This window comes from Suillus discolor (assembly GCF_016758755.1).
Source record: "Suillus discolor strain FC423 chromosome Unknown F5147scaffold_113, whole genome shotgun sequence".
NCBI lineage: Eukaryota > Fungi > Basidiomycota > Agaricomycetes > Boletales > Suillaceae > Suillus > Suillus discolor.
In genome coordinates this window covers 15010-39258 of record NW_024541360.1, presented here as the reverse complement: position 1 = coordinate 39258, position 24249 = coordinate 15010, and the positions used below count along the sequence as shown (strand labels likewise).

At 47.0% G+C, this 24249-nt stretch overlaps 6 protein-coding genes across 6 annotated transcripts; 4 read left to right on the top strand and 2 right to left on the bottom strand.

Moving 5' to 3' along the window:
* Nucleotides 1-3206: 3206 nt before the first annotated feature.
* F5147DRAFT_529159 (uncharacterized protein) lies at nt 3207-3485 on the top strand (the record flags this gene model as incomplete). The annotated part of the gene is made up of 1 exon (XM_041430051.1): nt 3207-3485. A coding segment is annotated over one exon (279 nt), but the record flags the coding sequence as incomplete, so codon positions are not given.
* A 32-nt stretch (nt 3486-3517) lies between these two features.
* Nucleotides 3518-5099, top strand: F5147DRAFT_587272 (uncharacterized protein; the record flags this gene model as incomplete). The annotated part of the gene is made up of 4 exons (XM_041431975.1): nt 3518-4518; nt 4542-4706; nt 4819-4823; nt 4963-5099. Coding segments are annotated over 4 exons (1308 nt in total), but the record flags the coding sequence as incomplete, so codon positions are not given.
* Nucleotides 5100-5216: 117 nt separating this feature from the next.
* Nucleotides 5217-7908, top strand: F5147DRAFT_780694 (uncharacterized protein; the record flags this gene model as incomplete). The annotated part of the gene is made up of 5 exons (XM_041442494.1): nt 5217-5809; nt 5861-6948; nt 7003-7083; nt 7138-7163; nt 7216-7908. The coding sequence occupies 5 exons, from the start codon at nt 5217-5219 to the stop codon at nt 7906-7908; spliced, it is 2481 nt and encodes an 826-aa protein (XP_041285821.1).
* Nucleotides 7909-8560: 652 nt separating this feature from the next.
* F5147DRAFT_658465 (uncharacterized protein) lies at nt 8561-10958 on the top strand (the record flags this gene model as incomplete). The annotated part of the gene is made up of 9 exons (XM_041434442.1): nt 8561-8905; nt 8952-9032; nt 9078-9138; nt 9201-9518; nt 9589-9761; nt 9808-10183; nt 10235-10272; nt 10320-10652; nt 10707-10958. 9 exons carry the CDS (start codon nt 8561-8563, stop codon nt 10956-10958), a joined length of 1977 nt encoding a protein of 658 aa, XP_041285820.1.
* Nucleotides 10959-16773: 5815 nt separating this feature from the next.
* Nucleotides 16774-17580, bottom strand: F5147DRAFT_587287 (uncharacterized protein; the record flags this gene model as incomplete). Its single annotated transcript, XM_041431977.1, has 4 exons — nt 16774-17031; nt 17094-17153; nt 17199-17331; nt 17390-17580. Coding segments are annotated over 4 exons (642 nt in total), but the record flags the coding sequence as incomplete, so codon positions are not given.
* Nucleotides 17581-19077: 1497 nt separating this feature from the next.
* F5147DRAFT_780690 (uncharacterized protein) lies at nt 19078-19731 on the bottom strand (the record flags this gene model as incomplete). Its single annotated transcript, XM_041442493.1, has 3 exons — nt 19078-19148; nt 19200-19362; nt 19558-19731. The coding sequence occupies 3 exons, from the start codon at nt 19729-19731 to the stop codon at nt 19078-19080; spliced, it is 408 nt and encodes a 135-aa protein (XP_041285818.1).
* Nucleotides 19732-24249: the final 4518 nt, after the last annotated feature.

Here is a 24249-nt window from a genome sequence, read left to right as displayed (position 1 = left end):
CCGACCTCGCATGAATCGCATCCTCACCAACCCAGCGCTTGAGGCGCAGCCCAACTTCGAGTCAGCCGTATACGCGGCACGGCTCAACACTTTCACAGCAGGAGGAACCACCAGAGAAGATGCCCTTGTGCAAATGGCAGAGGGTTGGAGGGTCGAGCGCCAAGAGCGCATTGACCTCTGGCAGCAGCAGAGCGAAGCAGACACCCGTGTGCAACAAGATCAAGAAGAGATTGTCCGCGCTGAGAAGGAAGCCAAAGAGCAGGAGGAACGACGGGAAGCCGAAAAGAAGAAGCCCAAGATCAACGACTTCGACGTCAATGCGACTGTCGCCAACGTACTCATTCCCCGTCCCTCCCAGTTTGCCCTTCACAAAATCAAGAACATGGAATACGTGGAATTGTGGTATTTTAGTCCAGAGGGCTGCCACAACGCTTCTGACAACTCCAGATCTTCATCCAAAGATGCATACGGTTTCGCCAAAGTCGAGGGCATGGTTGCCCTCAAACCAGTTGCATCATTCAGAGCTTCGCAAAAGGCCCTACAAGATCACGATCTCTCCTGGTGGCAATTTGACCTAGCCAAAACCAGCTACCTTGTGCACCTCGAGAAGTGCGGCTGGCTGGAGAAACACCAGCAGGCCCTAGCCATGTTCTTCATGCTCATCACCAACCACGAGCATCGAATGCGCTCCCGTGGGGAGAAGATGCTACTCCGTTACGCAGGGTTCGTGCATCGAGAATGGCATGACCGTCTCACACAAAATCAGGGCTTCAACATTGGCATTTTCAACAACGCGCTGTACAACACCCTGTCAGATGATGTTTGGGAAACAGAATGTGACGAAGGAATGAAGCTGGTAGGCCCGTCATTCCTAATCTTTTGAGCCATCACTAATGAAATATTTCCCATCACGCACAATTTGATCTAAAAACCTTACCCGCTTACTTGATCTCGCTTCCCTCGCTGGCTTAACCACTTGCTAACTTGCTCTCCGCACCTTGCTCACTTTGCCTCCTGTACGGCGCATCACGCACTCAGTGCTTCTCTCACGCTGGCGACATCTCTTACACCCTGCTCGCTCACACTATTTCTATTGTGTATGCCATCGGGCCTACCATCTCATGCTATCAACCCGCTTTCTACCGTTCCTGCTACCAACCATGCCCATCATCTTGCAATACCACTCCCTACGCTCTCGCCAAAAATAGCTACAGAATGCTCTACCTACATCAGTAAATCGTAACTTTCTCACAGAGGTCACAAATTTGGGTTCTAGTGACAGGAAGCCACAGAACTCTACAGTTCATGCAGGCTCACAAATGACAGCAATAACGCACTCACAGTTCAAACAGATTCCCAAGGAATGAGGCCTACATCCAACAGCTTAAGTAGAAGTACCATACTACTAGTAGCAATATAAATTTAGTACCAATGCTCGCTAGAACCTTAACACTTATGCTAAAGTGGTCCAACTTCGAACAAGCATACTGTATCATACAAAAACTGGTTGCATGGAATATCTTTATTGAAGGCGATATAAACATAAGCTTCGCATACTACATAGTACATCAAAATTATGGATGAGGACAGCATAACCCAACATGATAATACAAATACGTCACAAATACGAATATTAATCAATCGAGAACAATTGTCGGGCGCCAGCCCTGTGATTCTTCCATTCCTAAATTTTAAGACCAATAATATTGCAAGATATTGCACGGACTCACCATGCGTATTTGACTGACCTCGTCCGTGTGATCCACAACTGTGAGAGATGTGGGACCAACCGCAATCTTTAAAAATAATCCTCATACATCCCAACCCTATGTCTGTCTCATTGAGTTTCTTCTCAGCAGCTGCTGCTTGAAATTTGAGTAGACATGCGAACATCTCGTTCTCCCATAGCACACAGTCTGCAAGTGTCTTCTGTGCTTGGAAAACTTCTCGTTTTGCTCTCACAAGGTCAAGCACAAGACTTGCCTCCGAGTCAGTTAGATCATAGGTCCTAGACTATTGAAATGTAAGGTACGATAAGGATGATGCGAAACGAGAAACGAAAATGACCCACCAGCGAATTGACAGCTTCAAGAACACTGTATAAGTCATATGTACCACCAGGTGATTCCCCATTAGATTCATTGTCACAGTTGGTGTGAGAGTAAGTAGAATTATCAGAGCAAGAAGCACACGCTGATAGTGATCGCAGAGTAGCAATGTCAAACTTCAGTGATGAGGACAGCATTATGGGGACTCAATGTAAGGCGGGGCATCTGGAAAATGCCGAATTCATATTGAAAATCAACTTTTTGCTTTTCGTAAGTCCGCGACTCACATATCAATACCAGCGCGTCATGGTCGTAGCTCATTGTCCGTCATGTGGGAAAGAATTTCGAGACCACACATCTGTCGCTCGTCATATGAGTCAACCACGGTCTGGATGCAATAACTGGCTAGAAGATCTCATTCAACTCAACTCCACTTTACTACTCACTGAAGATCCCATGGCGGTAGATAATATTGGCGAAGTCCCTTCCTACGAACAAGAAGAATATACAAGTTTTGGAGAGGATTTAGACTTTGAGCAAGAATCTGGAGGCGGAACTCGGGACAAGGACAGTGAGGTAGTTACTGACTACTTTCCGCAACCCCCACTGGCTTTTGAGGAGGGCTACATGTTTCTAAGCCTATTCGATGCTGACGAAAATAGCATCTATCATAAAAAAAATTTATACTATCCATTCAGTGGTTGAAGAGAATGGCTGCTTCATTCAGGCTTAAGCATGGGGAAAATCAATGATTTCCTAGCACTAGAGATGGTAAGTGTTAAATTTGATCATCACTGCGACAGCTTAGCTCAAGGAGCACTTAGATCAACGACCTACCTTTATCCTTCCATTCGGCAAAAGAGTTACGAGGTCAAGCTGAATCGCTACCTAGCAGACCTCGTTGGAAGTCTCGAGTTATTCCTACCTTACATCCCACAAAGTCTCCGGCAGTTCTCTACTGGTGAGATCCTCTTGAATGCATCGCTACTATATTCAACCATCCTTTATTTCACAATCGTATCGACTACACGGCTCGCAAGGTGTATAGTACAGTGGAGAGGCTCTCTCGGATATACACCGAATGGGTGACAGGCGAACACACCTGGCAGATGCAGGTATGTAATACAGTCCCTCTTAGAATCATTATCTCATGCGTTCTTGCAGTCGGCGCTTCCCCATGGCGCAACTCTCCTCGGTACCATTTTGTCCTTGGACAAAACATGCATAACTTCATTGTCAGGTGATCATGTTGCACATCCTCTCCTTATCAGCCTCGCCAACATTCACATGGACACGCGGCTAAAATCATCTTCAAATGCCTTCCTTCTCACTGCCCTTCTACCGGTCGTGAAATTCATTCACAAAAATAAACGAATGAGAGGTGTGTTGCAAGATCGGCTCATTCATCATTGCCTGGACATCGTACTAGAACCTCTGAAGTTGGCTGCCCGAAACAGCACCATCTTGCTCGCATTACAGCCACACTGGACGAGTTCCATGCGAACAAGCATGCAGTCATCGCCGCCGGTCTTCATCAGGGAAAAGGCAGTAAAGTCATCGACAATTGGCAGATCCCGAAACTCGAGCTCATGCAGAACATTGTTCCTAGCATCCAGAACTCTGGCATTATAGCACAGTGGTCTGCAGATGTTACTGAACATGCGCACATCACCGAGGTCAAAGACCCTGCAAGATCCAGCAATAATAATAATTACGACTCGCAAATCTGTCGTTATCTCGACCGCGCTGATAAATGCAATCGGTTCGACCTTGCCACTAGTCTTTTGGATCATTCGCGGAGTGAAGACCTGGGTGTTTTTGGAGATGAGTTTATTGAAGAGGACAACGAGATCGACGATGACATGAATGACTTTCCCACAGAGCTACTATCCCAGACTCGAAGACCTGGACAACCACGTCCTATCACAAACTACTTTTCGATGGCAAAAATACTCCAGCACAAGGAAATTGGATCGGTACCCCTTCCATTACGTTCCTTTATTGTCGGGCGCACTGCTCTTAATCTTTCTTATCATCCATCCATTAGGAATGCCACCATCAATGAAGTCGCCATCATGTTCGGCCTACCAGACTTGCAGCCAGCTATTGCAAATTTCCTTCACTGTGAAAAGACCTATGGTAATCACATACACTCAATAGGCGGTCCTAGAAGGGCCGCACATGATGCTGAACTTCCATTTGATAACCTTCAAGTGTGGTTTAAAATTCGTTTGCAGGAGACTGATTTTCATGAACCCCATAATGTCCGACCCGCCCAAACACTTAACTGCGTACCACCCAGTGACCCATGGACTTTGGGTCGTTATGATACGGTCATTATCCAGACCAACTCAGGGCACTCTTGGCCTGCCAGCGGCCTTTCAGGTACGTTCTTCCTGTCTTTCATGGTGACATTCACTAATCTAAAGAATGCTCTCTCGCAGGGCACTCCATTGGCCAAATTAGGCTTGTCATTCAGCCCAGTGGTTGAAGTGGAACACCATGGGCATGGGACGATCAGTTCCTAACTTACGTCCTATGTTTCGATATCTCTGGTGAACGTGATCCGACCACTCAGTTCCACACATTGAAAAGAGCAAAACGCTCGAATGGCACACGCATGGGTGATGTCATCCCAGTTTCTCAGCTTAGAGCGCTGTAGGGATTCATTTCTGGCTGGGCTTGCAGAGACTGTTTTTACCTTAGTGTTATGTTTGCACTTTTGTAGCTTACATAATCAAGTTATCTTTTCACCAGTTACCAGTATGAGTCTGAGTACTCAGCAAGTTTTCATGATATTTCCTCTTCTCTGAGCCTTGAGCCTGGTCCAGAAACCCTTTAGGGTCGAATAGCAGCTAGGTTCTGCAAGACCCAACATTGTTCAGACTCACCATCTGAATAGTTGTACCTTCAGCGCCTATCCATCTCATTCCCCATTTTGGTGCCACTGCGGACACGCGTCTCACAATGTACAATAGCTTGGAGCATGCGACAGAATTTTGGTTAAATTATTTTTGGGACAAAAATACCTTTTTTGCACTATCCGAGTAGGGAACTTAAACCACATTCATACTTCATCAGTATCATTTTTGTACACTAAAAGATACATGTGTAACTATCATAGTATGGATGAATGTGTCATTGTTACTACTCCAATTCCACCCAGTCATGGCACCCGCAGATCACAGCAAAACTGTAGACTTTGGAATCAAGTTAGCGTCACTGATGTCGGCTCCCCGTGTCAGTGACATGCCTACAATGGACATCCTCACCGATCTCGAGCTCAATCATTTAATTGTAGAGGAAGAAGAACCAGCTGATTCTACCCAGCCTCTTAGTTATTTATTGTCGCGGATTTTCAGGACATTTACTATTGACGTCCCAGATGTCACAGAGCTCCAGGTTCTGTTACATAAAATTCGTTATCGTGATACCAGACTTCATGTTAAATTTGCTCACCTTGATGAACAGTCTTTGGTTCCACTGTATGACGAAGACAGCTGCAGGTGGAACTGGGCACTTCCTAGGTCACATCGTGAATCTGGCATTGATCAGTTACCCGAACTCGAAGAGATTGGAGATGGAGAAGAGAATAGCGGGGCGAACAAGGAGTTTGGGAGTGGGAGTAGTAGCCCATCAGTTCAACAGCACACTCTGGAGGTCGATGCCACCACTGATGACACCAGCCAAAAATCGCACACATTGGAGGATATCTTCTCATCGTTCTTCAATGCTACATGTGGTGCTGTTGTTCGGGAGAAGTGAGAACAGATCATGGCAGCAAATAGTGGAGCAGTGATTCGTACATGGAGTTCGCAGAACTCCACGCGCCCTGTAAAGGATGACGAAATGTCGCGGAAGCCTGACCTTGCGTTGTTGGACGATGTAGAGGCTCGTTGGGATACCATCAAAGCCGTTTGCGAATTGACGTCACAACCCTACACACCTTCAGGCACCATTGGAAAAACACTCGACAGCAAGGCTTACCTTCTCTTGAGGCGCCAGCCTTGGAGGCAGTTTGTTTTACTTCTCTCCCTTACCAACGAGTACCGTGAACTACAAGTCCATATGTATGACCATGCAGGCGGTGTCATGACGTCTCCCAACCATATCGACGAGGCTCCCAACCATTACCTCCATATCTTATCAAGCGTCGTCTTCGGTCACATTGAATGTATAGGGTACGACCCCTCCATCAATATCTTCACCAAGACACTTCGCCCTGCCCAGCTCGAAAACCCAATTTTTCGCCCTTCTGGTAGACGACAAGTTACATTAGATCAAGTGCACGGCCCCCAGATGGATGGTGCAAACCAAAGCACTGCATCAAATGCACCAAATATGGTTATTGACGCACCTGAGTCTGACTTGGAAATGGACCCGGACACGAATACGCTAAGGTCAGAGTTGGACTCAGAGAACATTGTTATGGACCCCCCACAGCTAGAAATACCCAAAGACCCTCTTCGCCAACCCTTTTCAGAACTGATCGGCAGGATCACAGTTAACAATCACGTATATGACATCCTTGAACTTATTTTCTCTAGTCAGGGACTTGTGGGTCAAGGCACTGTCTGTTATCTAGCCAGGAGAGACGAAGAAGAATACATTATCAAGGATCATTGGGTTCTTGGGCGTAAAGATGCCGTGCTGAACAAAGTCAACATGCTGCAGGAGATGAAAGGGGTCCATGGCGTGCCAGAACTGGTTGAGTATTGGCTTGTTGAGATCACACCCAGGGAAGTCGATGAAACTGTGAAGTATCGATACAAGATTTTCAAAAGCATCAAAGGTACCTCTCGTACACATCTACGTTTGGTTCTGAAGCCCCGCGCACGACCTTTACATGCGTTGCGGACCAAAGTAGAGTTAGTAGGTGCCCTCCAAGACATTGCCAAAAGTGCATAGTACTATGTCTGGTCTGTCTTTTACATTCCACTGACATATCTCTCAGTTCAACAGACAGCGGTTGAGGAACGCGGAATTCTTCACCGCGATTGTAGTCTCAACAACACCATGATCTGGGATGATGGCAGTGGGGGTCGGGGAACCTTGATCAATTGAGAATTTGCTGTGCATATTGTTGCAGGCCAAAAATATGCTATCGGCGGGACGGTCAGTACTACTCTATTTCTGCAAGAATCATTGTACTCACAGCAATTGTTAGGGTACATTGCCGTTCATGTCTCGTTCTCTTCTGTGGCAGCTTTCAGAGGCTGTTGGTGACCCAGCAACATCTGTTCGCAGCTGGAAGGCGAAGCTTGCAATGCATTCCCTTGCAATGCCCCCCCCTCTCGTACTACACCACTACCATGACGATCTCGAATCCCTTTTCTACGTCTTCATGTGCATCTGCATCAAATACAGGGGACCCCTCGGTATTAAACGTGATCTTTCAGCTGATAGGTGTCAAGACTGGCTACCACATCAATGGGCTGTCAACACGCTCAAAGAAGCCAGCGATGTGAAGACCTCGTTCTTTTTCCACCCAAATGTACACAAGCTTCAGCAACAATTTCACCCCTACTTTGCCAGTCTACTCCCACTTGCAAAGCAATGGTATGATTTGATCAGGAACAAAGGTCCATCAAGTATGGTAACTTTCCAGGAGGTCATTAATCTGTTGGAAACGCATCTCGACATGCTTCCGAAGAACGAACCTTCCCCTGAACTACTGTTTGCAAGGAGAGTTATTGCAGCACTCCCGCAAAAGAGAAATGCGAGTGAATTGGAGGGTGATAATTGGGGTAATTCGGATCTAACAGTCGATGAACGTAATGTAATAAAAACAAAAGGTCGGATGGGCTGGACGATGGAAGTCACGCCCCAGCTCACTGGCAAGCGGAGTAGAACTACATGATCTGTCGCAATTTTTCTTGTATGACCCTCAGTACTATAGTCAATACCCCCTTTACGTGTACAATTGAACTTTGTTCTGACTGCGATTCCCACCAAGTTCAAAATGCTCGGCTATATATATACACACGAGTTCGACAAAAGGAGGTTTTACGTGGTTATTCTCAGCCTACCGCGTTCTGACTCACTTGCAAAGGCAGACTCGTGGACTCGGCTATGCTTCACCAACCCCATCCATCATTTGGGCTGCGCTGTATTACATCTGGCGTGCATGCTGTAGGGATTCATTTCTGGCTAGGCTTGTAGAGACTGTCTTTACCTTACCTTATGTTGGCACTTTGTAGCTTACATAATCAAGTTACCTTTTCACCAGTTCTACTATGAGTCTGAGTATTCAGCAAGTTTCTATCATATTTCCTCTTCTCTGAGCCTTGAGCCTGGTCCAGAAACCCTTCAGGGTCGAATAGCAGCTAGGTTCTGCAAGACCCAACATTGTTCAGACTCACCATCTGAATTGTTGTACCTTCAACGCGTATAATGTTTTGACTAAGTTATGTTATTTTTACGCGCTTTTCAAGGCACGACGGGGGTTAGATTTAAAATGTGAGTGTCTGCAAGTTGTTGGCGGTGTGGTTCATCTCCCCCCTTCTCTAGCCATGCCGGGTAGCCCCAAGAAAAAGAAATCGAAGCGGAAAGCTACAGACTCTGACCTCAAGGCACCTGAAGGGCAAGAAGGTGGGGTGAAGAGAGCATGCGCTCAGGTTGAGGTACCATCTCAGTTGACCACCAATCAAGCGAATGAGTCGCAGAACCCTCGACGTTCAGGACGTCCAGGTGCCGGGAAAGGAGGTAGGAACACTCAGCTGGAGAAAATTGGCGCCATCTTGCATGCCCCGATGCGGACCAATCAAGCCAAGGGTGCTACATCCCTTGATACGAACATCCCTGCAAACCCTCTCGCTCCAGAACTGTCTCGCAAGGGTTGCGGAAGCCGTTCCAAGGTATTTTTATCCTGTTTGTAGTATACAATACTAACCTGAGATTCAGACGAAGCAGCCCCCTCCGCCATATAGCCCCTCGGAGACGCTGAATGTAATGACTTCCAAATCACGCTCAAAGAAGACCAAGGTCAGCTTTTATTCTGCGAATATATATGTACTGATTCTTATGCAGGCTCCCATTGCTCCTGCTCCGACCTTTGAGTTGATGGATGATCAACCAACTTTTCCACAACGTGAAGCTGGTGGCCGTTATGGATTTCGCCCCTCATTGTTCCCATTGTTCCCCCTGGCACAGAGCCAGATTTGCAAGCACTAAACAACCCCTTCGTGGCCAATGCTAGGAGGTTGCAGTCACCATCTGCATCCCAATCTCAGGCTCCTGCTTCAGAAGCTCACCATCCAATCGCTGCTCCTCGTGTCAAAGATCCAGTACCTTCCAGGACAACCTCATCTACTATGTCATTATCAAACACTAACTTCTACCATAATTTGGATCCTGCGCTCCGGTCGAGTGCACTAAGTACAGATTCTGAAGGGTCAGATTCGTCGAAGGATGAAGATTCACCCTCGGATGAAGGTGGTGAAGACGAGCAGATTGGTTGGGGAGAAGTTCGTGGGCGTCATACTACACATCCTGGCAAGATTTTCCTTACTTTCAATTGTGTTGAGCTGATGAACGACAGGTTTTTCAAGAGAAGAACTACCGTCCCAGCCTCAAGTGGTAACTGCGTTGCCAACGGATTTCGAATTCCAGCATTCACGCGACAAAGATGACCAAGTCGCTGAGAGGACTTTGGCAGTTAGCAGTGATTTGAGTGAGGGTAGTATGACGACAGATCAGGAGAGTGCTCCCCAGGTATGAACTTAATATTTTGCTAGAGTACACTAATTTCTCGTTCAAGCCGGCTGATGTTTTGAGAGTTCATCACGAGAAAAACGGCCATCCCTGCCTTCCTGACCCCGCCCTTCTAGATCTTCTCCACACTGCTGAGGTGGCTGCCCCCAAATCGAAGGCAAAATCAAAGCCAAAACAGGGATCGAAATTGAAATTGAAGGCGGACGATAGATCCGACGATGAAGGGCCTAAGGCGTCCCAATTGGGTTGGTATAGTTCACGGTGGAAAAGTTTCCTTGAGGATGCGAAGGGGGAGTGTTGCACCCAGCAGGCATTAGAAAATCCATTTCCAAGCCTGGTTGTTGACATGCCGGTCTCAATCACTGAATGTCTTTCAGCATCCCTTGTACAATGGCTCAAAACCGGCCACCAAGTTGACGCTGGTAAGTCCCTGTTTCCGTCGAGATAGTCAATTGACTCGAGGCATCCAACAGGTGTGTGGCCCAAACACAAACCAGACATGGCGAGGCTGGTGCGCATATATATTGTCGTACGCCTCGCATCTCATTTATTTTTTAGTTGTACGATGACCTGGCAACTTGGCATTCTGATCTGAAAAAAATCATTATTGCTATCGCACCTTCCGCATATGGCCTTGTCCCACCAGCTGACATCCCTGTTCAAGAGCGTGCAGCTTGGGTCGAAGATGCTGCTGCTAAATTATTGGACGATGGCAAGTTTCTGCGCTTTGGACTGGACAATTTAGGGAAAACCAGGAATTTTGCTCACCCTGCGCTTCTTGAAGCCATCATTTTATTCATCTATACTGGAACTTATCGCATCGCTCGTAGGCGACCAGCTATTTTTCGAAAAGAGGTGCCATTGAAATGCTTGGCTCTCGTTTGCACGGCGGTACTTTCTCAATAAAGATTCGCCCCCACAATGTTCTGACTTTTTTTTTTCCAGTTCCATTGCGTCCTCCAAGGACTGGCGAAACATGGCAATGGCAAGCTTTATCCAAAGTTTACTGCCAAGGAGTATGAGTCTGTTTATATGGCAATGCTAGGGCTACTCGAGGCTGTCAAGAATGACCCTTATCATGGTCACAGGCTGATGCAACAGCTTGGTGAATGGGCTCGAGCTGGATGGTTGGGCTTTTTTTTTTGTACAGCATTCGGCACTAACGAATTTCTTACAAGGCGGAGGCATCTAAACTAGACGCTGTTGACACATTGAGGCACCACCGCCTACGGGTGCAGCTTGACTGAGGCTCCTGGCATCATCTTTTTCAGAATCAACTGCCGTATCACGTTCCCACGTATAGTTTCTACCTTTCGTTTACTGTTTATCACAGTAGTTTTATGTTTCTGCTAATCTAATTATATCATGATTTTTGTGCGCTATCGTACCCGAATAAAATAAGCTGGCAATACTGAACACCTCTGAGCCCATCTGTGAGTGCCTGTGCAAACATGGACAGAGGTCTGTACAGACATACAGAAAATAATACTAGTATTTGGTACCTACTGGGCAGGCCTGTGAGCATCTGTGGCAGAGATTCACAGAGAAAATTTTACTGTAGCAAGCTGGTTAGTAAGGACCAAGCTGTACACCTGGCGTGCTGTCCAGATCTGTACAGATCTACACAGAACCTGGCAATTTACTGATGTAACGCACCTTCGCGCTCCAGAGTCCGAGAAGGGGGAGCAACCTGTAGTAAGCAAGTCGAGAACGAGGCAGCTCCAGCAGCTAGTGACCGCTACCATCCCTATCGAGCACCAGCGGCCAACCAATCAGGAAAGAAACCTCAGAAAGGGCAGCAGTCTTTTCCTGTGGGCGCAGGTCAATCTGGGCCATCAGCCTGCGCCCTCTGTCTCGGCTGCTTCCGCCACAACATTCACAAGTGCGAAGCCGAGTTCCTCTGGGACAAGCAAACCAAAACTCGTTGCTGTCGGAATGCAGAGGGACACCTCGTCAACCCAGAAGGGTGCGAACTCTGTTACAACTGGCAAAGGCCAAAGGGATGCGCAAGCACCTCGCGATCCCACGTACACGAATGTTCAGGATGCGGAGCAAAGGATCATGGGGCTCAAGAATGTCCTCAAAGCAGGAAGATCTAGTGCTGTCACTCCCTACTGTCCCGAAACATGGTTATCGTTCCTTAAATCTACTAATCTCATTCGTAAATATGCACATATTCCTAACAGCTTACGTATCGGTTTCATGGGCAGTGTTCCCCTCATATCTCGTACCTATTCCCCACCTAATAATCCATCCCTCCTTGAGCATCACAGCGCCTTCACTACCATACTTGATCGTGAATACTTTACTGGGCGATATATTGGGCCGCTATCTGAATCTGAAACTCAAACACTCATTGGTCATTTCCAGACAGCTCCTCTTTCTATGGTCCCCAAGCCGGGCAAACCAGGGAAATTCAGGCTGGTACAAAACCTTTCCTTTCCCTTACTCGCGTCTCCCACCATATCATCCATTAATTCATCAATCGACTCAGACTTATATCCTTGCACATGGGGAACAGCGGCAACTATCTGCCTTCTTATCTGGTCTCTCCTGCCGGGCTCACAAGCAGCTGTGCGCGACGTCGCCGAGGCATACCAAACCATCCCACTTCACCCATCTCAATGGCCAGGAATGGTTGTCAGAACTAGAACCGACAGTTTTGCAATTGACTCGAGTTTCTGTTTCGGCTTCTCATCATCAGCAGGCACCTACGGCGAAGTGGCAGATGCCGGCACCGATATCTTCAGATCCCAGGGCATGGGTCCAATATCTAAGTGGGTGGATGATCACTTCTTTGTGCGCATCCTTCATGAACATCTGGATAGTTACAATGCCCTACGGAAATCGCGTGCAGCCATCATCGCGCAGAACGGTGGCTTACTGGTCGACGGGGGTCGAAAGTGGTATCAGGGATCCACCATGCCGAATGGCTGGGTAAAAGAATATGACGAAGACCTGGCCTTCCCCATCCTGGACCTATCCTCCACATCACCACGCTCCCCTGAAGACGCCCTGTTCACCTACTGCTTCGACGACATCAACCGCTTATCCAAACTCCTCGGAATTCCGTGGGAGCTGGCGAAAGACATCATCTTCTCCTCCTGTGCGCCGTTCATCGGGTTTCTGTGGGATTTGGCAACGCGCACAGTGTCAATCCCACAGAAAAAGAAGGAAAAATACCTGGCGGCCATCCAGGAATGGGAGGCCCAGCCCACTCACACCCTGCAAGAAGCTCAGCAGCTATATGGAAAGCTGCTACACGCTTCCCTGGTCCTACCTGCAGGACGGGCTTACCTCGTCTCCCTGGAATCCATGTTTCCATCTTTCGTGACCGTCCACACATGCCACGTACCCCTCCCAAACACACAGCCGAAGACCTCCACTGGTGGAAAGCCTGCCTCGCTCATCCCATCGTCTCCCATCCCATTCCTGGACCCATCGAAGTCCTTGAACCCGCGGCTTACTCAGACGCTAGTTCAGGCATTGGCGTCGCGATATGGATCAGTGGCAGATGGCGTGCCTGGCGCCTCATCCCTGGGTGGAAAGCCGACGATCGGGACATCGGATGGGCAGAGGCAGTTGGGATGGAGTTCCTCATCCTATCCCTTACTGCTCACTGCCCAGAAGGCAAATGCATCAAGATTTTCGGCAACAATCGCGGAGTCGTCGAAGGCTGGTGGAAGGGACGGAGTCGCAACAAGGCAACCAATACAGTCTTCAAGCGAATCCACAAGCTCACGGCATTTTTGCAATGCTCATTTCTCACCCAGTACGTGCCCAGTGCATACAACCCCGCAGACGACCCATCCAGGGGTATCTACCCCCCTTTGTCTCTCCTCCTCCCTCACATTCCCATCCCCGCCCCACTCTGCAAGTTCATCGTCGATTTTGACAGTCCCGCGCTCCCTTCTGAACGCAGGCCTCGCAGTACACGCACCGAAATGACATCAGGCACTGGCGCCGAGCCGCATCATCGCACCAACGTCAATGATGAGTTCTGGCGCCAAGGAGAAGAACTCTTCAAAGCGGCGCAAGCTTAGTAAGTCCAGACCAATAGTTTTCAAACCTCACCCTTTCAATTTGACACACCCAGCCATGGCCTACCCGGCTAATCTCACACCACAAGTCTCTTCACTGCGCCCTCACTGTGCAGCAAAAGAGCGCCTCCGCCTCTGGCGTCCAGCAAGTTCAAAATCAGCGGCTTCCCCCCTCCTGCACGCGGACACACAACGCATCCAGGACGTTATGATTTTTGCGTGGGCTGGAAGCACCCAGGAGGCCTATGGTAGTGGCATTCTCGCATTCCACGTGTACTGCGATTCAAAGCTAATCAATGAAGCTTCACAAGCTCCCGCATCCCCTAACTTAATTTCAGCATTCATTTCCGACCTAGCGGGATTCTACTCAGGCAGCACCATATGCAACTACGTCCACAGCATCCGCACATGGCACATATTGCACAGGCAGAGATGGCCGGACTCAGTAAGTGACAACCAAATCGTCACAATGCTCAAGGCCGCCAAGAACCTTTCTCCTCAAACCTCAAAGCGGAAGAAGCGTCAACCTTACACCATTGAATTCATCACCAGTCTCTTACAGAACTTAGATCCCAAAGACCCGCTTGACGCCGCAGTGGGAAGTTGCCTAACGACGGCATTCTACTCCATAGCCAGGGCTGGGGAGTTCACAATCCCCAACCTTTCGGCCTTCAACCCAGCAATTCACGTCAAGCGCTCCGACATTCGCACGGAGACCAATCGCAACGGTCTCGCCGCCACTGTTTTCCACATTCCTCGCACGAAATCGTCACAGCTCAACGGCGAAGACGTCTTCTGGGCCAAGCAGCACGGCCCAACAGACCCAAGCATGGCGCTATCCAACCACTTGAGTGTCAATAACCCCCCACAGGACCAAGCCCTTTTTTCATACAAGTTCGGAAATTCTCACTGTCCTCTCACAAAGACAAGGTTTATAGCGCGCCTTGCGGAGGCAGCCAAGAATGCTGGCCTAGAGCCACTGCAACATCAGTGAACCGGAGGAATTTTGAGAAAGACATATATCACCATATATAGTACACAAACACCAACATCTGAATAATTCTGCTACCAACTGTTACATTGTAATATTTGACTTTATACAGGAAAGCAGAGTTTTCAATTGATGTGGACAGTTTTTTAACCTGCCAAAGACTCACGGATCACCTAAACTCAAGATCGAGGGTTAGATGGGACAAAAGCTGATGGTCCGTCTCAATGAAATGTGGCTGCCGCATCCAGAACAAGGTCTGCAATGGCTAAGATAAGAGCTAATGGCCATACCTTGCAGATACTATTGGTATGTGCACCGATCGAGAGAGATCTGTATTAGATACTGATTTAGTTCTTCGGACTGGCTGCTTTGAATGTATATTATGAATCTTTGTGAGGCACTATCAGCTATTCCATAAAGTTGTTCTAACTTCTCATGGGCAGCAATTTGTGCAACGATCATCTTAAAACTCATTTGCATCCTACTTCTGATTTTTCGCCCGTCTGCTCTGAATATGCAGTTTTGGTGAGGTGGATATCATTGGCTAATTCTCACAAGATTGCTTGCGCTTTGCATAGCCGCTGCTTTGTCACAGCACAGTCACTTGGCTAGAGACTCGAAAGCAGAGGCTTACGGTTCACATTGGTGCTCTACTTACCATCTGGTATATGTCCTGTCTATTTTGCCATTGTCAGTGAAATTGTGTATTTTATGCCTTACTTCACTAATAATTTTTTGCGTGGTTAGAAAGTGAGAACATCCAGACTATTCTACATGCCATCAGCAAAGCTATGATTTCAATATATTATACAGTTACTGTCGTTTTGCAGTTCCAGACTTGAATACTGTCACCGCACATTGTCAGTAAGGTTGTTTGTTCTAGCACCTTAATTTAGTAATTGTTTTCCATGCCATCCGGCAAGCCAGCGATACCATTTGCCAATCCTAACAATTATGCTATTGTTGGGTAATCCCCAGCTTTCACAATGAGATGGCCATGGGAACTAGAATATACAGATATCACCATTATCACTGTATTTTGTGACATTAAATGTCTATGCTTGCTGTTCAGGAAGGCTGGAAGATGCAGATATCACTGCTGCTGAGCTGTATTTTGTGACTTCGCACTTCCTTGCTTTTCGCTGTGAACTGGTTGTGAGAATTAGACGGTGCAGACATTACCACTGTCAAGCTGGATTTTGTTACTTCGCACGTCTCTGCTTGATGCTCCGAGATGGTCTTTGGATCTGAAGGATACAGATATTTCCCTACTCGCGCTTCGATTTTATTACCTCGCACGTCCGTGGTTTCTGTCTGAGATGCTCGTAAGAATTGAAAGGTGCAGATATCAGCGCTATTGAGCTGAATTTTGTCACCTTGCGCTTCTGTGCATTTTGCCCTAAGATGGTCTTGGGAACTTGAAGGTAGAGATATCACCATTCTTGCGCTGTATTTTGTTACTTCGTGCATCTGTGCTTTCCGCCTGAGATGCCCATGAGAACAAGATGATGCAGATATCACCACTATTGAAGCCGTATTTTGTTACTTCACAGTTGTATGCTTTTTTCTATGCGATTGGGATGCAGACTAAGAATACAAGTCGCGTTGCATTTCCTCAATTCTGTCCATGAGGTTCACAAGATCTCAAATGATTGTATGGATACCAATAAAACTCGATTGTTGTTTAGATCATCTACCCGGGCTTGTAATCAAGCAAAAGATGGTTAAACCATGACATTAAAACAGCAAGTCACTAATGTAATATAGTTAAAAACGAGAGTCCGACTATTCGGAATCGAAGAGGGCATCATCCTCTTGCGCCCTCCGCCTTGCGAGAGCGTTTATGGACATGCTAGACTTGGCTGCATCGCTGAGTTCTGCACGATGACTTGTTCCAAAGACCTTCCTAGTAAACAGAAATCTGAGTCAGTTGGGGAGCGTTGAAACTAGAAATAGTGTACCTTGTCCACCATGCAAGGAGTCAGTCAACTTTTTGCTGGGCTACTCGGCCAGGGGCTTTCTCGAAAAAGTCTACAATGTGATACCAGAATTGTACATAATCGAAGTCACCATCGACTGAGCGCCATGAAGTCATGGACGAAAGTGCAAATCGTAACTGTGAGCATAATATAACGTTGTCAGAAATCAAATGAAGAACAAAATCACTTACTTGGCACGCTACATATGCGATTGAGCGCGGCGAAACCTTATGCATCTTAATGATTTGCGCCACATGGGTCTTGACTTTTTTGCCGGAAAACTGCCTTTGAGCGCGTCTATTGTTTTCAATAATATCAGCACCATCGCCTTCACCGTCAATCTCTTTGCAGAAGAGGGAGAAGTGAATATAGACTTGAAGGCCTGCCGAAAGTCAGATTTTCGTCGAGCTACTTAAGTATGACGCACCTGGACCAAAAGGGCACTTTTGAAGAGACCCTCCTCCAGATTATTCTCATCGGCAGTGTATCTTTCATACAGGAATGTTGGCCAGGACATTTCTGTCACGATATAACCATCAGCGCGATCCCTAATTCCCGCTCTGATACTAGCAGGTAGTTAGTGAGGCATAATAAGGTCCTGAGTACAATAACACTTACGTAGGGTTATTCCAGTCCAACTCGGTTGGACAGAGTAATTTTCCACACGCGTCATTAACAAATCCATGGCTGTACTTATCCTCGTGGTCGACTGGCGGATTGGGTTTGAATGCGCGATTGACCCAATCTGGGACAAGGCTCTTGAGCTTTGAAGTGTCGTCTCCACGAGCACTATCGGCCCCCTGCCTAAGCTACATAATGACTCAACAGAAAGTCAACTATTTATACTACTGAAGCATACCTTTTTTAACATTTGCACGGAATCCTCGTACTCCATGGCTGAACACTTTGGGTGAAACCACGGGAGGAAGTTGTTAAGGATGATATACCCCATTTGCAAATGAACCTGACTGTGATTGACAGACCCGTAAGTAGCGTTCATGATGTGGGGATGGACTCAGGACTTACTCAATGGTTACCTCATCGTCTCCATCGTCGCATCTCCTGTCGTTCTCAGTTATTAAATCTTCAATGTTGTCAAACAATGACACTATTCATCTGATGGCTCTTCCCTGCGACATAAAGTAGTTGGTCTCCCTGCTGGTGGCAATCATGGTGAGCCAATCTAAAGGACTTCAAGGCGCACATACCTTTGTTTCACCCTACGTCCGGACTCGAGAACTTGCAGTTTCTCCTCTAATAATGCAATTTTCCGCCTCTGTCGAGCACTGTCGGATGTCACCACCGCTGAGGACGTTGCCGCCGACTCGGAAGCTTCGGGTGTTGCTGAAGGTTGTGAGCCGCCCTCTACCTGAGACATGATCATTTACAGTGAGTAAGAGAAGAAGATAAACCAGAGGACAGGATATGGATAAGACTGACTTCATGCAGTGTCTGCTTTATATGATGGCTGTCCTTTGGCAGGTTCAGCGTCGGCAAAAGTAATTAGTAATTACTTAAAAACACATAGTACCTATAAGGGGACGTATCAAAAAGTTAGCATAATAATGTCACTAGTACTGCTAGTAGCCAATGCAAAAAAATACCTAAATGCTGTAGTAGCGCTGTCTTGCTGGAGTTTCGTCATATGAAAAGGCCTGTTACAAACTGTGATCATAGAGCTCGGAAGAGGTATAAGACAGGTGTGCATGTCCATGTGTCAGTGGGGAGCCTTCAGTCGGAAGTTGTTGAGGTCACCGGAAACAAACTTTGGGGCGGATGAGCCTTATGAAAATGACCCGTGCCTAGTACTCCATACATAGTAGGTACGCGTAAGGCTTCCATATGTAGAAGGCACGCATGGCTTCCGTACATTCATGGGGCTTCTATATATTTATTGTACGTATATAAAACTTCTATATGTAGAAGGCAGACATAAGGCTTCCGTATGTAGTACGCATGGGTCATTTTCATAAGGCCCATCACTAAAAACAGAAGACGGAGGGTTCACTACCGATTTAAGAGCCCGCCAATTTGAAAGGTACCTTTCGGGAAACACACTGAAACCAAGTTATTTTAATATGAGTGACCTTGAGTTCGGAATAGCTCAAAAAACGCAGATATCATAGCGAACGATGTGCTTACCCAAGAGACCTTGTTTTCCGGAGCTGAAGTTCATCTGTGGAATCTAGATAGCCACCGTTGACGTGCTGAAATTACTAGAGGCAAGCTTAGGAAGATTTCAAAGAAAAGGTACACGTTGTGATACCAATTTCTTTTGCCATCAGCTACATTTCAGAGAGCCTTGCTCACATGTCTCTATTCATCTTCGCATGTGTTCCCATAGAGAACTCAGTAATGAGAACAATGGAGGGGTTACCTGCATGTGTTCATGTCAGCCATCCCATGCGTCTGCAGTTTAAGGGCTCACCGATGAGGGCAATAGCACTCAACACATCGCAGGACGCAACGTGGAGAGCGTTGTGCTCCTTATCCAACAGCTGGAAGACCTTCAAAACAATGGAATCCTTCGACTTGAGGTGATATGACGCCTGGCTCTGCGAGGAGAGTGCTGATGGCAAACTTAGTGAATCCTGTCCAAAGTTTCGGAGGGTGCTTTTGAAAGGTCCTCAGTCAAATCGGGGAACTTGAACATGACTTGGACATGTATCTCTGCCTGAGGTTTGATGTGAGAACAACAGGAGTGCTGCACTCGGCTGCCAGCTTGCGGCCTGGCATGGCCAAAATGACTATGTTATCGACCAACAAATCAGCTTCGTCCAACAAACGAGTGGTAAATTGATCTGGTCAAGGTGAACAGACATCAAAGTCCTCCACAACGCCCGGCGGGATGATAGATCGACGCTGGATGTATACTCATCCACAAGGACAATCCTGGAACCTCCAACAAGTCCAATAGTGAGCTGCAGATTGCGCTTCTGATCATCCGAGAGTACTGACATTGGTGTGTATCTTTTTGCTGAAGCCCAAGATCGCAGTCGCACAGTAGTAGTAGGAGCTCGTAATATTCATCTTCACCTTCTCTCGATTGAGCACAATAGTAAGAGAGTTCGGGCAAACCACACCTTTCTGAAGCATGATGCCGAGCATTCTGCGGGGAGGATGAGAGATGCCACCGTGACTATCAAAGGTAGCAGTAACAGTTCCTGCGACGTCCAAGGTGATTTCCAATGATTGATAATGATATCGTTGACTTACTGGCGCTATCACTGCATCCCCCTGCCGAGTCTTTCCAACCTGCCAGAAGTAAAGGCCCGCAGCAAGACCAGACGGCTGCGTAGATATACCGTGAATAGTAAGCAGGACGTGGCATGAGGGAGTTGCAAGTGAGACATTCCCACAGGACAACGTAAATTGCAGTAGCACTAGTACTAGTAGGCACTCCACTTAGTATTAGTATGTATGAGTTACATAGTACAATATGCATGTTGTTAAATCCAAATTGTATCGGATATCTTTATATACCTAGTGAAATAGACATCTTTAGTTTAAATTTCGTGGTCACAGTATTTGAAGTATTGGAAGACGTCTATAACTGCTTAGTAGTAGTATCACCAGGAGAAAGGAGTGAATGATTATTGCCGGTCGAAAGACCCCAATGTTCATGATAGCAGCTAACTTGAAAGAACCCTCAAAGCTAAAAGGAGAGTCCAGGCTTGGAGTCAGTGGAGCAATTCGTTCAAAAAGAAAGGTCGTCAAACTCATGCTCTCCATTATCGTCGCCCTCATCATCCTCTCCATCCCCCTCCTCATCATCCTCCGGCTCCTCGTCACTAAACTCATCATCAGTTTCCTCCTGTTCATCATCGCCCACTTCCTGTTCATCATCGTCCTCCCTGTGATCCTCACTATTACTGTCCTCTCCGTCTACAACATCCATGGCATTAGCTGGTGCCAGTGACTCGCAGTCTCTGATCATCCTCCACAGCATTACCGGATGCCCGACACCAAAATGGGTATACCGCATAAACATATCGTGATCGATGAATCTGTCCCAAAAGGCGAGCGTTAATACGTCATAGGAAAAGTTATACACTCACATCCCAACATAGTGCTCATCCCAATCATCTAGCCCCCCCTCGGGACGCGCCAATGATTTGCCATAGTGAAGGGAGCTTGTACCATGTCCCGACGCAAACACGGGAATTAGATGAGCTCCTTGAACTACCTGCCTGGGATCAAGAAACCCAAACACATCAGGGTCCGATTCTTCGACAAATGCAACCTTGGGAAGACGAGCATGTCTTATGCCAGATTCATAGTTCTGCAGTGGTGCTAACCATCTGACCCAGAGAACTTCAAGATGTTGCTTCACAGGTCGACCGTCATCGTGGATCCATGTTTCCAAGTGATAGATGCCCAATACGCGGGCATACCAGTATGGATGGCTAGGCGTCATCTCGCCAGAAAGCACCATAATGTCAGCATGCGTCCGAGGGTTGATGGTGTCATATTCACGTCTGAGGTCATATGTGGTGTAGTGAACCTGCATTGTCTGGACTGCATAGATCGTGTTGTTAGGAATGATCACCGAGTTGTGTTCTTCGTCCGTGAATGTGTGGTCGCAATAGGTAATATCTAGTTTCCGCAGCCTGTAAAGGACATGGTCCTTGAATTTTGGTATAAAATTCTAACAACCATCGTGAGAAAATGAAGGTGAATACCTACTGCAACGAGACATTTACCTTAACAGCTGGATCACCATTGTTTTCTCGAAGGAATGCGAATAGATCGACTGGATTGCTCTGATTGGTTGCGATTTGGTGATGAATTCCATCCGACATTGAAGGGAGGACATTGGCAGGTGATTGAATATTAGAGGGTGCTATACCTCCTGCTTCTGCCACCCGACGGAGTACGCGACGCCTACGCTCATGCTTGGCCAACTGCGCTGGTGTATCTAACTTGCTTGTCAGCGGATAAAAGGCTTTCAGAGCTCTATGAGCGAGCTCCCCCTAACCAAACTTAACTTCATGTAGACAGCGGGAACGTATCAGGTGCTTACCATTTGAGTCATGAAAGAATCCGTGGTTCCGAAGAGCCTAATGGTTCTCACATAATCTGCCATTGCATGAAATTTGTACGTGCTCAAATTGAACATCTTGACCCTCAGCCTGTTTGATTCTAGAGAGATGGTATTAGTTTCGGAGCATTGAGCAGACCTTCATTGGCGAGCTGCCTTCTCTTTTGGCAATTCCACTGTATTGAAGGCAGCACAGGTATCGCGTCAAAACTTGTGAAGCTTCTGAGAGAGAGTTTTGAACGTCTCTTCAAGAAAAGTTATGGTAGAATCTGAGTGTATCCTGAGTTTAGCGAGCGCATGCCACTGTGCAAATTGGTATAGCAAGGACTGCACAGCCGTATCGTGGTCGGGGGGGAATAGTCCTTCGAAAACCGGAATAGCACACTAACAATGGAGAGCACATCAGCAAGCTTGATACAGAACAACAGATAGCACAAAAACTTGTAAGATATCCTCAAAGTCGCATGTGGCTAATCTTTTCATCTCCGAGGTATTGTTAGCGAACTTTTGAATTATGCCATTACCAAAAGTCGGAACCTGGCGAAACCTACAATGAGATTGCAAATTAATTCTTGTTAGTAGGTAGGTAACAACAACCTGTGTACCTGGTGTCGAGTTTAGCAACCAGCTGGCTACCCCCAGGAAGGGCGTAAAGAAGCCTGATAAGGTGAGTAAAGAGTGCCTTCCACATACCCAATTCGCATTCATGCATGAAGTCAACAACGAGCATGCAGAATGGGTCTAGGCCGAGCGAGCCAAGCTTCTCAGCAAATCGATTCTACGAGTAGTTTTGTATGAGCTTATCACAAACCATAAGGAATCGTTTGCACTTACTATAGTAGGTACCCATGAACCATATCCAAGGGTGCATTCAACCTTTGAACCGTCTACAGTATTTCCCTCATTGTAGATATACTCACGAGCCCTGACAACCATTGCAATCAAGAGGTACCCGCTCAGGAAAAAATGTACATGAGGCCACCTTACACCATTAAGACCCTCCCAGACCCTCCCCCCCTCCCGTGGGAATTTCCCACGCCCAGGGGTATACCAAATTTGGTAAGTTCTGCGGCACCAACAGCGGACGAGCGACGAACAATGTATTGCCAAACAACCTAGGCATCGTATATATGACTTTTAGATTTAAAAAACATCACTTTGTCTTCTTCTGAGAGCTGGTGTTGCTCCTGCACATGTCACTGCAGAACAAATCTGCCTCTGGAGCATCAAGCAAACCAACACATTCGAAATGAAACTAGTATCCCAAACGGAACGGAATCAGCCACGGTGATAGAAGCACATCGAAACAAGACATGTACCCATTCATTACAGCTATCAAAGCTGCATTGGACCATTTCTCCGGACTCCGGCCCTCGACACCAGCAAAATTCATCTTGCAATGGGTCATCAGGCTGAGTGTCTGCATCTGAGTCTGGAATGACACGATTCTTCACTTGAACCGAGCTGACGTGTGCTGCTGAGGGACGAATCTTGATGGTGAGACGAGGTTTTGCTTATTCGCCGGTTCTCATGCTTCAATGTCAATGACATTATCACTGCACGATGGCAGCTGTTTGCTTGCTTGTGCAGCACTGAGTTTGGCAATTTCTGCCTCACCAGTGCCAGTTACGGGCTGCCAAGCTTTTGCAGGGCCAGCAACAGCAACTGATTGCATACTTACACTTTTTGGCTGGAAAAAAAAGGTGAGCATTCGATTGTTCTGAACTGCACTGGTGTTTTTCCGATGCTCAAGACTCTCAGTATGAGCTTTCCAATTGGCCTCGCCTCTGAGACCGATGTTCACATCCCGGTTGCAAGAAGTGCGATTCCGAGAAGCATTAACATCCTGATAAAATTAGGTTCAGAGGACTCGTTCCACGAGAGAGATTATTTCGTATGGCTGGCTGGGACACCTTTGCTTTTTTCTTTGACATGCTGGGTGTTCAGGGTGTGCGTTTAGGTCCCGATCAAGTCTCAATCAGCTCAATTATCGTCTGTTATCATGTTCCGCAATCTAAGACAATCTATATTTGATACAGTAATATACATTTGATGCTCAGACTGGTGTTTGAACCTAACAGGAGCTGTTTTGACACCCCCCAAGGTTACGCAAATAAGGACCTCTGGGGGTCCCCCCCCCTCCCTGCCTTATGTTCGGCATTTCCCGAGCGGGTACCTCTTGATTGCAATAGCGTACACTCGGAGATTGTATAGACGACTTTTCATATCCTCTAACAGACCAAGAGAACCAAAGAGGCTTTTCGGCGTGAGACACCTGAGGACATGCACATAAGCCCATATCTTTCATAGTCACAATTAAAACCCTAGAAATTTATGAGTAATCCAACAGTTTTGACTGAGGCGAAGGAGGGCAGTACTTCTCCGGATAATCAGCTGAATAGGTGAAGATTCGGGGAAATATCCTCCGCAACACTCC